At 36.9% G+C, this 13,465-nt stretch overlaps 1 protein-coding gene across 2 annotated transcripts in view; it reads right to left on the reverse strand.

Moving 5' to 3' along the window:
• Positions 1–924: 924 nt before the first annotated feature.
• Positions 925–13,465, reverse strand: part of NVL (nuclear VCP like) — a 35,486-nt gene continuing 22,945 nt past the window's right edge. For both annotated transcript variants that reach the window (XM_068676090.1, XM_068676091.1), the window contains 5 exons: positions 10,255–10,361; positions 7,950–8,026; positions 6,367–6,455; positions 2,288–2,358; positions 925–1,175 (listed from right to left, as the gene is read on the reverse strand). In XM_068676090.1, the coding sequence (XP_068532191.1) occupies positions 1,131–1,175; positions 2,288–2,358; positions 6,367–6,455; positions 7,950–8,026; positions 10,255–10,361 (389 nt within the window). In that variant the 3' untranslated portion in view covers positions 925–1,130. The remainder of the gene's footprint in view (positions 1,176–2,287; positions 2,359–6,366; positions 6,456–7,949; positions 8,027–10,254; positions 10,362–13,465) is intronic.

The raw sequence follows: 13,465 nt of genomic DNA on the forward strand, positions 1-13,465 counted from the left end.
TCAGCTACAGCTATACTGAGGTCTGCTACAAGATTTTTCTCTATACATCCATAAAGGAGAAAACATTCATGTGGCTGTTTTCAATTGTAAAAGAGTATCTTGCTTGCCATGCATTTTTCCAAGAACGGATGCCAAATATTTCTTAAATTGTATCACTGAAGTTGCGTCACAGATTTTTCTTCTGTTCCTGATCAAGTTTTTATATGTAATGTATTTTTTGTTTGAAAGCAATGTATGCCACAGTTTGTTTTTTTTTAAAGCTATAATTCTACAAAAATGCAGAACTGCTTGTGCTTTCAAACTAGATACTTGAAGTAGCATATACTGTTTTCATATGGCTCCAGATGGAATTTTTTCCATTGTTCAGCTCTTTCAAATGGTTAAGTGAATTAAGTTATTGTACTAAAAGGCTTCACAGCTTACTTTCAAACAGTTGGAGCTCTCCTATAAAGCAAAATATTTATTCTTAAATGTAACTAACTCTACAGTTGTAGAGATAGAACAGAAAAAAAAATTAGTTAACATAAGTTGCTCTTGTTTAGCTCTATACAGACTTATTGTCTCCTAGATAATTGAGACAGTTTGCTTAGCTCTGGATAGTTTCTTTTGATAACATGAGAAGACAGCAGAAGCTCTGAGAACAACTGTATCTGGAGAAGGCACAATTAATGGTATGGTAACAAACCATACAACACCTTCCCAGTCTACTTTCACAGCTCTTTTCTTTGTGTAATTCTTCCAGAGTCCTTGTTCTTGAAAAACACAGCTGTTTTCATTAACAGTTGAAAACAGCTAGTAGAGCAGCAGAAATGTTGAAGGGTTAGCCTGTGTGCTTCTGAGGGTTTTCTGACTAAGGGCACCAAATATGGATGAAAATAGCCTCTGATCTTGAGCACTAAAAGTGTTTGTTTTTTTTTTTCATGGTGACAAGTAGAAACTGTATCTTTTATTCTCTAAGTAGTTAAATTAAGGATTGTTTACAGCAGTAGATTACAATGACTTTTTTTCAGGTGCTGCATAAAAAGTTGAGGGAGATATGGTACAGCTTCTTTCCAATCTGTCTCTTGAAATCTGGTGCAGATATTAAACTCCACGTAGAATAAGACTCTTCTAGTAATTGCCCAGATGTATCACCTGCACAGTGACTGACGCAATTCTTCATACATTATTTGATCCTAACAGTGCCAAGATAAGAGGGGAAAAAACACTTTAGACAACACTAAACACATGCAACACTTACAGGTTACTTTACATAATTATTAAATATGTGAAATAATGAAAACCATGAAAATCTAAGCCTCTATCTCTACTCTAAAATATTGACCAAGAAAGCTTAACTAAGGGTGAAAATAATCCTGCTGCCCTTGTAAATGAGGTTCTCTACTGACAGTCACCAGTGGTATGCAATCAGCAGAAGCCTTTGGCAGAGTTATTCTACTTAATATTGCCATGCTAGACTTAGAATTCAGCTTTGCAAGAAAGTTATAGCTGTTGTTGCCAGGTGAGTTACCAAACTCTCCATCTACTCACTCATCCATGTCTACCAAAAGGAGGAGACAAGATCGTCTTTTGCTGGTCTAAGTAGGTTAAAATAGTTACCTTGTTCTCTGGCTATAGTTCAAGTGAATATATTATTTTGACTGCAGTATGCTCTTGGCTGTACATGAAGACCTATTAACTAACTGCAACAATAACAATTTCAATATTTACTGCCTTCTAACTTACAGTAAGATTAGTGAACAGATTTAATTTCAGATGTTAAAAATAATTAGCCATAGATAACCTTTAAAGCATGAACTTCCTTGACAAATGCAAATCAGGAAAAAATCAGTTATCTCGATTCTTATCAGTCTTTTCATATCTCAGAATGACGTCTTTTGCACATTAACAGAAATGGCTGAGCACCTCCTGGGTGCATGTCCAGAAAGGTGGTGATAAAGTCTAAAGGCCATGACTTCTAACTAAATATTCTGCAGATGTAAGAGGTGAGGATCAGGTGAGTAACCGATCTGGAAAAGGCAATTAAAAGTTCAAGGTACTACACTGAAAGCTAACTGACAGCAGGGTAATCCATCTACCACAATGCATCATCTGCAGAACCTGCAGGTGAAGAGACTTCCATTTCTTCACTTCTCAAAAATATCAGAAGTATGTTGGAACAGAGGTAATGTCATGTGCTAGAATGCATGCCAAGTGTATTGCAACCATCAGTATTCTCACCACTCCAACATATAAAGAGCCCCTTTTAGGGGGATGATCATACTTACATAATTGAAGTTATTCTTACCTTTTTTGATACCGAAGATTTTACTTTCCTAAAAGCTTCTTCAAAGTGTTTATGGGAAATCCTGATTTCTCCTGAAAGAACAAAGTGTAAAACGTTACTAGACAAAACTACAGGCAAGTGACAATCAAATGCTGCATTGAAATACATGCAAAAATCACTTATGAAACCAAGCTTAACTCCATGTACTAATCAGTTGCATGAGATCTAACTGAATAATTGAGATCTGAATTGAAAGAACACCTCAAGTGTTACATTTAATATATCCTGCTTCTCCTGAGGAGGTAGAGTGAGAGCGCGGTTGTGGTGGAGTTCAGCTGCCTAGCAAGGTAAAACCACCGCAGAATCATAGAATAGCCTGAGCTGGAAGGGACCCACAAGGATCATTGAGTCCAACTCCTGGGTCCACACATGACCACCCAAAACCAGAACATACATCTGTAACCATTGTCCAATGCTTCTTGAACTCTGGGCTAGCTCATTGCTGTGATCACTTCCCTGGGGAGCTTGTTCCAGTGCCTGATCACGCTCTCAGTAAAGAACCTTTTCCTAATATTCAGCCTGAGCCTCCCCTGTCACAGCTTCATACTGTTCCCTTTGGCCCTAGCAGTGGTCATTAGAGAGAAAAGATCAGTGCTTGCTCCTCTGCTCCCCCTCAAGAAGAAGCTGTAGGCCACTACAAGGTCTCCTCTCTTCCCTAGGCTGAACAAGTCACTTCAGGCACTCCTTATATATTGTACCTCAGGCAAGTGCTTAAGCCCCATTGTCCCTTGTACTTTCAAAGAACACCCTGTTTGTTTGACAAAGCTATGTTAGTTATTAATGTTTCTATTTGCAGACTAACCCTTTCATTGTCAAGGTGTCAACAACATCAACTTCAGTTAGAATTCACATCCCTCATTCCCTTCTAGAAGGAACTTCTCATCCTGCTGCTTCTACTTCTGTGCTTTACCATCTATACACATTTAATATTAAGCTTCTCTACATAATTGTATTTAGTAACTAGAAAACATTATCCCAATTCTACCACAAGATACTTACTTCCTAAATAATTCATATCATTGTCTTGTTTGACATCACAGAACTGAAAGCTGTTTTTTGCTTTTTCAATTACCTCTAAGTTTTTGTAAATCCCTTCTTTGGTTCTAATGCAGCTATCTAGTTTTTTTTTCTTTGTTTTGTTTGCTGTTGCCATTGTTTGGTTTGGTTTTGGTCTGCTAACAGGTAAGCACAGCCTCAAATAAATCATGGATCCCTTTGCTCTCAACAAGTGAGACGTTAGTCTAGACTTAAGAATCCCAAGATACCACTATACAGAGTCACTACAACGCTAAAGCTCATGTATCACGTGCTAGAAGCAGATAAAAATGTCTAGATTCAATTTGCTGTATTTTTTATGCATTCAATTAAGATGCTTTTAGCTTCCATGGGTATGTACTGTCACTACCTTTATGAACATCTTTGTAATGTGAACAGGATGTACAGATATGAAAAAATTCTTAAGACTTCTCATTAATATATTTGATATATGAGGTAAGAAGAATTTTCTTCTAAGTTCTTCTGAATAGCAAAGAGACTACACAGCAGATGAAGGTCCCTAAAGATGATGATTTGTTTAAGATGCTGATAAAGTTCACTGAAGTAAATATACAACTTTGCTGCATTTTCTTATCTCAGTTCTCTGAAGCTTTTATTCAAGGTTTCCACTACCATATAGTTGTGGCAGTAAGAACAAACGTGTACATTTAAAGTTTGAATGTAAGTATTTTAATTTATTTGCCCAAGGCAACACCTACTATTAGTAAGAAAAAACTCATCTTAGGTATTTCACAGAAGCCAAATGGCTTTAACAATGACTCGTCAAAACTCCATTAAACATTAAAAGAAAGCTATGAGAATTTCATTTCGCTTTCACTTTTGTTTTGAAGTCTCTTAAATCAAATTATGAAAGGTAATATAGTCTGAGCTACAGGGAGGGGGGAAGGGAAAGGAGAAAACAGCATTAGTCAGCTAGGAAGACAATTAGGACATGACTATCAGTAACTGTCATGGTGAAACAATATGATTCAAATTTAAGTGTATTAGCTATGGCTAGGTGTAAGTATGCTTTTACCTACTGCTAGGTGAAATAGTTTACCTCAACAAAAGTAGGTTAGGCTGCTTCACGTGTATTGTGTTATAAAATTAGGCACAATGCTTGCTAATGTGAAGTTGGCTGTCAGTAGCCTACACCTTTGCTGCTTGCATTATTTGCCTTGATTTCTGAAGACAAAACCATTTAGTCTGGATAACTAAGCAAGAATGTCTTATGTTTTAAGACAATTTATCTTCTCTTCAATGATGCATTAATATTAAAGTATACCAGCAGGTATAGTCTTTTTAAAATAACACTACATAGTTAAAAATTGCAAATTAGACTTTTGACCTACATGAGTGGAGGATAACTGCTTCCCTTCTTTTAATTTAGAAGTATCAAACAGGGATCAGATCTTGCTTTTTGAGAGGGGGTGCAGTGTTGGGGAGCGACACTGGAATGGTGAGCCTGGGGGGGAATTCAGGCACAAGGAAATAAGAAGGTTGCAAAAGAGGTTTCTACAGAATCAAAAGAATCAGCCCTGATCTCAGCAAAGTGATTCTGGAACTGAATGACAAGGGACACGTAGCACTCATCTACAGCCACATTATATCCTGTGGGAGGGGAATCAGTTGCGTGTGTCCTGTGGTAACACTGGCAGAAGAAATCCAGTCTGTGTATGCACGCTACTCATCTGAAGATATAAATGAACAGGATTTCAAACCAGAAACTACTGTAAGAACTTCCAGAGCAGCCAGGGCTGACATCTTAGAATTCAGAAAACAACATCCCAAACAGACAGCCACTACACACATGCAGATCAATCTGTGCACAATTTGTGGACTTGCTGTCTGCCAACAGATCCATATAATTTAGTGGTCAGGTTGCAATCCTAAATTTAAAGACTGAATTCCAGTGAGTAACATTTTTGAATCAGACCTGCTACACTCAGAATAATTATAAAAATCAAACAAATTTCTGAAGTTTTCCTATCTAAAACCGAGAGCTTTTTATTCCGTCTACAGCAAGCAAAATGGGCAACCAGTCCCATCCCTCCAGATTAGAATGCTAGCTCCCTTATAACGAGAAATACATAGTCTGCTGTGCTTACCTACTGTTGCTAAAAACAACAAACACAGTACACATTAGCTCAAAAGGAATGAGTCAAAGCTATTAAAAATCCAGTGTGGTTCTCAGAGAAATAATAAAAATTAATAACTTTTCTAAGTCCAACTGACAAGTCTCAATTCCATCTTAGCTTTACATTTTGACTCTTAAGTGTAAATAAAAGTTCTGGAAAAAAAACATGCACAGACACTACATAAAGGGCTCCAGTTTCCAACTACATTCTCCTATCTGTGTGCACAAAACAGAAAAACAGGAAAAAGCAACTTAGAAGTGCTGAGAGATATGGAATAGGCAGAAATAGTACTTGAGACAACTTACAACTCCCTGTTAAAGTTCTGGCAAGAGCCACTGCTAAGCTAAACACCTAAGATCAAAAATCACTTGCAGCTTTTCCTAGCAACATTACAACTAGATACACATATTCAATTACACAATACAACTGTGTTCCAAAGGTATGTGATAAGTATGTTTACAGTAACAGCTATACACAAACATGCCAATAGGTCAGTATAATTAGTCTTTGATAATTATGTGAAAATTAGGCAAAGACGTAATTCAGTTTAGCATAAGAATTATCATTTTGCGCTACTATTTAACGTCGGCTTTTCTTTAAGATTACGAGGTTAAATTTTTTCAGTAAAACAATTTATGCTAAACCTCCAGCTTAATTGTTTTTTTCCTGTTACTCTCCCCTTCAACTACTTCAAATGCACTTAACATTTTCTGAAAACAAATATGACTTGTTTTTTGTTTGGATGGAAGTCATCAATCACTTACGCACAGCACACATGCCTCTGTGCTAGTTATTACATTACATTAAACACTTTATACTCCATTATCTTCCTACTGTTCAGTTAAGATTTCTGTAAAGCTTTCTTACCTTTCTTGCTTTTACTATCACACAGGGCCATTTCCTGTCTCAATGCACAAATTGAAGCCTCACGTACTAAAGCAGAAAGGTCTGCACCTCTGCAGATAAAAACAGAACAAGTTATTTTAGGATAAATTTATCTCGTCTTTTTGGTAGTGGCATATAGGTAGGCAAGACACTACAAATAATCGTAAGAGACTGGCAAAAGGCAAGGGAAATTACAGAAACCTCTTAAAAAATCCACAATATAAATTATTACATTAAAAAATATGAAAAATCAAGTAGTCACAGCAGTTATGCTTGAAAACCTATAATACCTTACAGACTAAGATATCTAAAATCACTTAGGTGCAGAGCTAAATGCATCAACGGGCTACATTTCCCTTTTCTTTCCTATACTGCATTCTTCTATCTACCCAACAGATAGAGTACAGTAAACCCACTGTGTACCTTAGGAAGGAGTTAAGTCCTCCAGATTTTAGCCTCAGATTAAGGTCAAGCAAATAAGAAGCAAGGGAAGAGGCAAAACCCACCCAGTGGCCTCAAAAATGCCAAGGGATTGTTCAATATTGTGCCACTTGGCGGGAACACGATAGATTGTTTTGGTATTAGTCTTACGAAAGCTTCAAATGGCATCACCCATTATTACAAGAGAGGTGGTTGCCAAAAGCTAGATAAACCAACATGCTCCTAATAATAATGGCATCCACAGAATCTGGTCAGCCTTTTGAAATATTTGTTTGCAGTTTCCAGCTGTTAAACTTTTCACAAGCCTTCAGACTGCTGCAAGTCGCTGAACCAAAGAACAACGTTCACAGTTCACTTTCTGTGCTTCATTGATGATGATAGGGATACTACTGTATTTAAACACTTCCCACACCCCTGCTTGAGGACAGGGAGAGAACAAACACTCCTCTTTCCTAGATCTAAAACATGGAGAAACTGAAAAATCATTACTAATAGTAGCCTCCATTTAGAAAAATAAAAAGCAATAGTGATAAGCAGCATGTCAAACCCTTTGTGACCTCCAGAAAATCATTAACTATTAATAAATCATTTAACAGATTAAAACTTTCTGAAGTACTGTAGAACACTTACTTTGCAAGTTACTCCGGCAGAGATGGCTAACAAGCTTTCCTAAAAAAACATACCTTGGTATTCACAAAGCACAAGTTGGCATAGGCCCCCATTATTACTGTGTCAAACACATTGCTTTCAGCTGTGTGAGAGAACAAGTTAGTTCTGGTCGTTTAACCTATTTGCTTTTATCATCATTGTACATGGATCAACAAGTTAAAGAGGGCTCTTTCATCCTCAGCTTATGCAAGCATTATAAAATAAGACAAGCAAAGCTAAGATGAAAAAGCAGCCTCTACTGATCTGTATTTGCGAGATGAAAAGGGCTATTCCAGATGACAAAGTTTTTAGTGTCCATATATTCCTACTGAGCTCTTGGAAAAAAGCACAAGTTAAAGCATGAAAAACAGCATAAGAGAAAAGATTTATAAACCCTGAAAGTTACAAGGTCCTCTTGATGAATTATCATGCATCACTGCACATTAATATTAAACTCAAAACCAGAAACTACTCACGTATAACAATCACAATGTTGACTGTAAGCGATTTCTTCAAGGTTTACATCCGTATCAAGTGGAGGCCGGGTGCCATCCTAAATAAATCAGAGTAAGGCAGAGTAAGGGAGCAATACTGAATGAACCTTGAGCAGAACACCAGTTCAGAAGGGAAGAAACAGACAGAAAAGAACAGCCTGATTTTGAAACATCTTGAAAGGAGAAGAGACTGACGTGGACACAAGGAGGCTCCATACAATTTCATACAGGATATTTTAATATTTATTGTAAAAGACTGCCAGGCAATGAAACACCTCTGCCAAACAAGAAACATTTTATGAGTGGAATGATCTGCCTGCTCTGGGTACAAGCACCAGAGAAGCTGATACAGCTTGCAGGAACGTAAGTACACTAGTAATTTAAGCATGTGAATACATGCTTCTCTTGCACAATTAATATGCAATTCAAAAATGACCAATTTGTACAAGTTAACTGATTTGTGCAAGTTAACAAAACTCTTTCACAACAATACTTCACTCTACATCTCATCTATGCTGTTTTCCTAGCATCCCATTGCATTTCTTCCTTATATCTTATCTAAATCTACCCCTCTTTCAGCTTAAAACTGTTACCCCTCGTCCTATCTACACTCACTGATAAGGAGTCCCTTCCCAGCTTTCCTGTAGTACCCCTTTAAGTACTAGAAGTCTGCTTTAAGGACTCCCAGGAACTTTCTCTTCTTTAAAACAAATAACGCCAACTTTCTCAGCCTGTCTTTGTAGGAGAGGTACTCCAGCTCTTTGATCATCTTCATGTTGCCTAAATTAAGAGTTGAGAAAAAGAACCAAATAAAAACTTAACACCTCACTCACTATGAAGATGTGTAGCCAAAATATTAACACTAGTATGAATTAAATATGCTTGGCATATGTCTGGCATTCCAAAAATAACACACATTGATAACTAAAGACAGGATCCACAGGAATCAAGCTCCTAAACACTGAGTAATGTGCGTTGCTTATATGACAACAAGGAGGCTCATGATCAGATAAGGCCCAAGCAGAGATGATTTGTCAGCAGACTTGTGCTCTGATAACAGGATGATGACAATGTTACCACATCACATATGCCACTCCTCTTGGTGTTATCCCAACAGGAAGACAGACTATATCCTTAAAATACCCAGAAGGAGGGAACAAAGACAATTTGCAGCAACCTCGCCCAAGATTTATTGCTGCTGAAGTAAGCAAGATTCTGAATTTTTCATTCTTAAAGGGAACCTAGAAAACATTTTTCTCTGTTTGCCATTTTGCCTGTCAAGAGGAAGCCAAGAGATAAAGTAAGGTCACAACACCCAGAATTACTTATCATCGATGCTGCGCAGAACTGATTCTGTCCCTACCACTTGGATACATGTATCTTGGAGACTACATGAGGCTGTGAGGGTGTGAGCAAATGGTATGTATGAGAGTGACAAAAATCAATTTTATTTAATACCACTTTCTCCTTCCATACAGTTTTGCACCAAGCTTTGCTGCGTTATTTTCCTACACCGCTAATTAGAGTTAGCGATATACTAACTTGAGACAGTTACATATCTACAAAGATTCTCCAGCAAAAAATAGGGAGAGTGAGACTTAACAACTGTTAAAGAAAAAAAAAAAAAAAAAAAAAAAGAGCAAGAGAGAAGATAAGAGAGTAAGTGTAAACTCTTGTAACCAGAGAATCCTTCCACTCTGTTTATGAACTCTAATGACTGACCATTACCACCCACTTCTTCCAGAAGAAGGAGGTTGTTCAGAACAATCATACAATCATTCAGAAGTCAGAACAATCATACAAGCCCAAATTAAAAAAAAAATGCTTCAAGTTACCTTTAAAAACAAAATAAACAACCTCTATAACAAGCTTCCCATTAGACCTAAAGGGAATTATTATGTGTCACAATTAAGTGTTGAGCAAATACAGCTGGGGCTAGTGAATCACATTCCTGAGTGTGCGGAAACCCCCTCCCCCTCTCAAAAAGCTTACAAAACACTTCTAGGCCCATTACTCACACAGATAGGAATCTTTTAATTAAATCTCTTCAAATTGTGACTATAAAGGCAGCAGTTTCTATGCTTAACAGGTTGCCTTACTCAAGATTTATCAACCCTTTGCAGTCTCAGAGCAAATTTACCAGCAGATGTGGCTGATTTTTGTTACTTTATGTTATAATTCAAAAATGTTTTCATGAGACAGAATTCTGCAATTCTTCTGTGAACCTTCATTTGCATTAAATCATTCCACTAAGGTTCAAGATAATGATTTGTTTCCAAATACTCACTTTGGTGATTGTCTTTAGAATAGCGAGTCGATCTTCAGGCGGTGGCAAACCCACGTAGAGTGTTTTATCCAGTCTACCAGGACGCAGGATAGCTGGGTCAATTATATCTTGGGGAAGAGAGAAAACGACACAATTATTCAAAAATGATATATACATTTAGGAAAGTGTACACATGAGAAGTAATATACACATACTTGTCCAGAGATTCAAAAAAGCATTGGTGCAATGTGCAGCTCTGAGCATTAAAATAGCTGACTGAAATAGTTTCATCTCTGCTGGGTAAGAGCCTTTTATTACCCAGTACAGGTAAGCCACATCTGGTCAAATATGGCTTATAAATAGTAGTTTCATCTGGTCACAAATGAAGACAAGTCTCTGCAAATACAGCAGTAGAACGTTTTTTTCTATCATAGCTAGCATAGTCAAGTGAGGAATTCCATGGTAATGTGTAACAATGAAAAAAAAAAAAAACCCAAGCTTTCCCGTTTGCTGAGTTGGAAAGAACTCTACCTATATTAACCCCTGCACATCTGCTTGAAGGCCACCACAATAAACTAAGACTCAGAAGTACACAGGGTCAATCATCAGCACCCCCCCACGTAAACTTAGTTTTACCTGTCATTTGCATATCTACAATATATTAATTTTCTAGATAGTAATACAGAATAACCATGAAAACACAAAATCGAGCTGCAAAGTACAAAATTTGTTCCCCAGGAAATACGACAGACCCCAGGTTTTATTACATCCAAGGAAGTAAGAAACCAAAGTCATCATAAATGTTCTCTAAAAACATTCAAAACTCAAACATAATAGAAATCTCAAGCAGCCTTTTAGCACCAGAAGCTTCAATATTGTACTTCCATGAACAGCAGACAAGAAAGTAAATACTAAGGACTACTGGTACAACAACTGATACAAATAGGGTATGTTAACATGGGAATGACCTAAATTGCTGTCATTCTTGTCCATGTTTTAACACAAACTGCCTGGATGATCCTTCTAAATGACTAAACTTCTTGATGCCCTAGTTTCCCATCTACAAAAATTAGAATGGCATTACCTGCTCTGTTTCACTAAGGGATTCTAAAAATCTACATCCTGTACACTGCAGTAACATGAACAGCGAAATCACAGAAGCACCCACAGAAGACAAAGAAAATTGTATTTTTAACATAAACTTTTTTGATGTTTGTAAGGTCTGCAGATGTCTTGGGCAGCAGCTATTGAAAAAAAAACTTATCCAAAAGTAAAGGTTGAAAGTTATACCTAAGTGTTCAGCTAGAAACTACAAGAACTCCAAATGAAGCTGTTAACACCCTTAGTTAGATCCTCTTGACAAAATGTAGGTAATAAACAAACCACATGCATTCATGTATATTAATGCAGAACTGGTGAAGGTTACCTTGTTGATCCTCATTGTAGGGATGTTTAAAAGCAAACAAAACAAAACCATGCACGTGGAAGCACAGTTGTTCCCCCCCCCCTTTTTTTTTCAACTGAAAAGAAAAACATTTGCTTAAATCTATCCAGAGTCCAGCTATCTGACCCTACCACAATGTGATCTTTCTTCCCTTTTTAAAGATGTACAGAACTTTGTTCAAATTATACCGACACCTGCGCTTAAAGAGAATGAATGAATGCATACATTAAAAATTGCTCCACGACCTTTTTCTCGGGCAAAAAAACTTTTTTTTTTTCCCAAGATACAGCAGTCATGACCAGAGACATCTATGTAGGCAAAACCAGCTACTGATAATGTGACAAGAATAGTGGGAAAGTAACAAAAAACCCTCTAAGATGATATATTAATTTAACCCAGACAGATGAAACATGGGTTAAACACAACCCCTGCCATGGCAGGCCCAGACAAGAACATCTTTCCTGTACCGCTGTGCACAGTGCTATATTTGCTATGTTATCTTGCTTTCAGCACAAATGCACTTTCCTGTTTCTGTATCTCTGTGCAAGGAAGTTTTGCCACACATTAAAATGAGATTACAGAATTTGCACAACATATCAATTACAAACATCAAAACAAATACTCTCAATAGGGACTGTATCACAACGCCATGCACTTCAATGTTCAATTCTAAAGCTCTTAATGATTTTAATATGGAAAATATCATCCCCATTTTACATGCTGAGAAAATTGCACTTGCTATTTGTCCAAAATTTTAAGTTAGTGATCCAGTCTAAAGATACATTCATCCATTTGTATGTAAATATGGCTTGAGTTCAAAGACAACTCCCACTAACTCAATAAGCTGCAGTCATGGAGGTTTACACAGTGAAGTCCATCCTGCAATTCAAAACACAGATCTACACTTCCCATTTTCTTATGAGTAAATTCACGTCACTCTGTGGGTTCAGACCTGAGCCTTTCCTCAAGCTTCTGGGACTGAAGTTCTCTGTAAGACTTGAAAAATCAAAACCACATAACACAGACATTCCTTTTTCCTCTTTGCTCAAACTCACTCATTAGATGCACTTCATATTTGTTTAAATGAATAAGTAATGCTGCCTTTTTTGGAATTTTTGAAATAGCATTCTATCCTGATAAATTATAACATTCTCTCCATATTTAGTATCTGGAAACTTATCTAAACAGCATAGATTCAACTTTAGATTTAACATTTTAATTAATTATTTTAGATACCTGTTTCAAAGCGCATTATTATCTTCCAAGTTGAAAAGTAAAAAATATTATCTTTCAAGTCTGAACGTGAACCATGGAAAACTGATGGCTCACAATACTTCTTTCCCAAGCAGCTGTCTCAGGGAGAAACTACCGCCTTATTTTTATTAAGAGAAATGTTTAGTTAGTAACTTCCTGTCTTGGTTTCCTGATGCAGTCAATGATGTTGACTATGCCACTGGAAGACAGCAGTATCCTTCTTGCATGTAAGTTGGCAAAGCGACAGAAGGAGACATTTAGAGTACATCCATCCCTTGCTTTGTTTTTGCAGGTTAGAACAGGCACTAGCCTCCAGAAAATCATGTCGTATTTCAGGTTACTACACTGCTCTCCAAACTACTGCAAAACATTATCTTCTTCATTAAACTCTATTGAAAATTACTTTGAATGGAGGCCTATAATGTGACATTATGTTGTCCTATAATAAAATCTATTAATCTCACACTCATTTCCAGTTGATGATTCATGACTTATCTTAATTACAGACAAGTCAACAAAGTTGGGGAAATTTTT

The sequence above is a fragment of the Anas acuta genome, chromosome 3 (genome assembly GCF_963932015.1).
Source record: "Anas acuta chromosome 3, bAnaAcu1.1, whole genome shotgun sequence".
Lineage (NCBI taxonomy): Eukaryota > Metazoa > Chordata > Aves > Anseriformes > Anatidae > Anas > Anas acuta.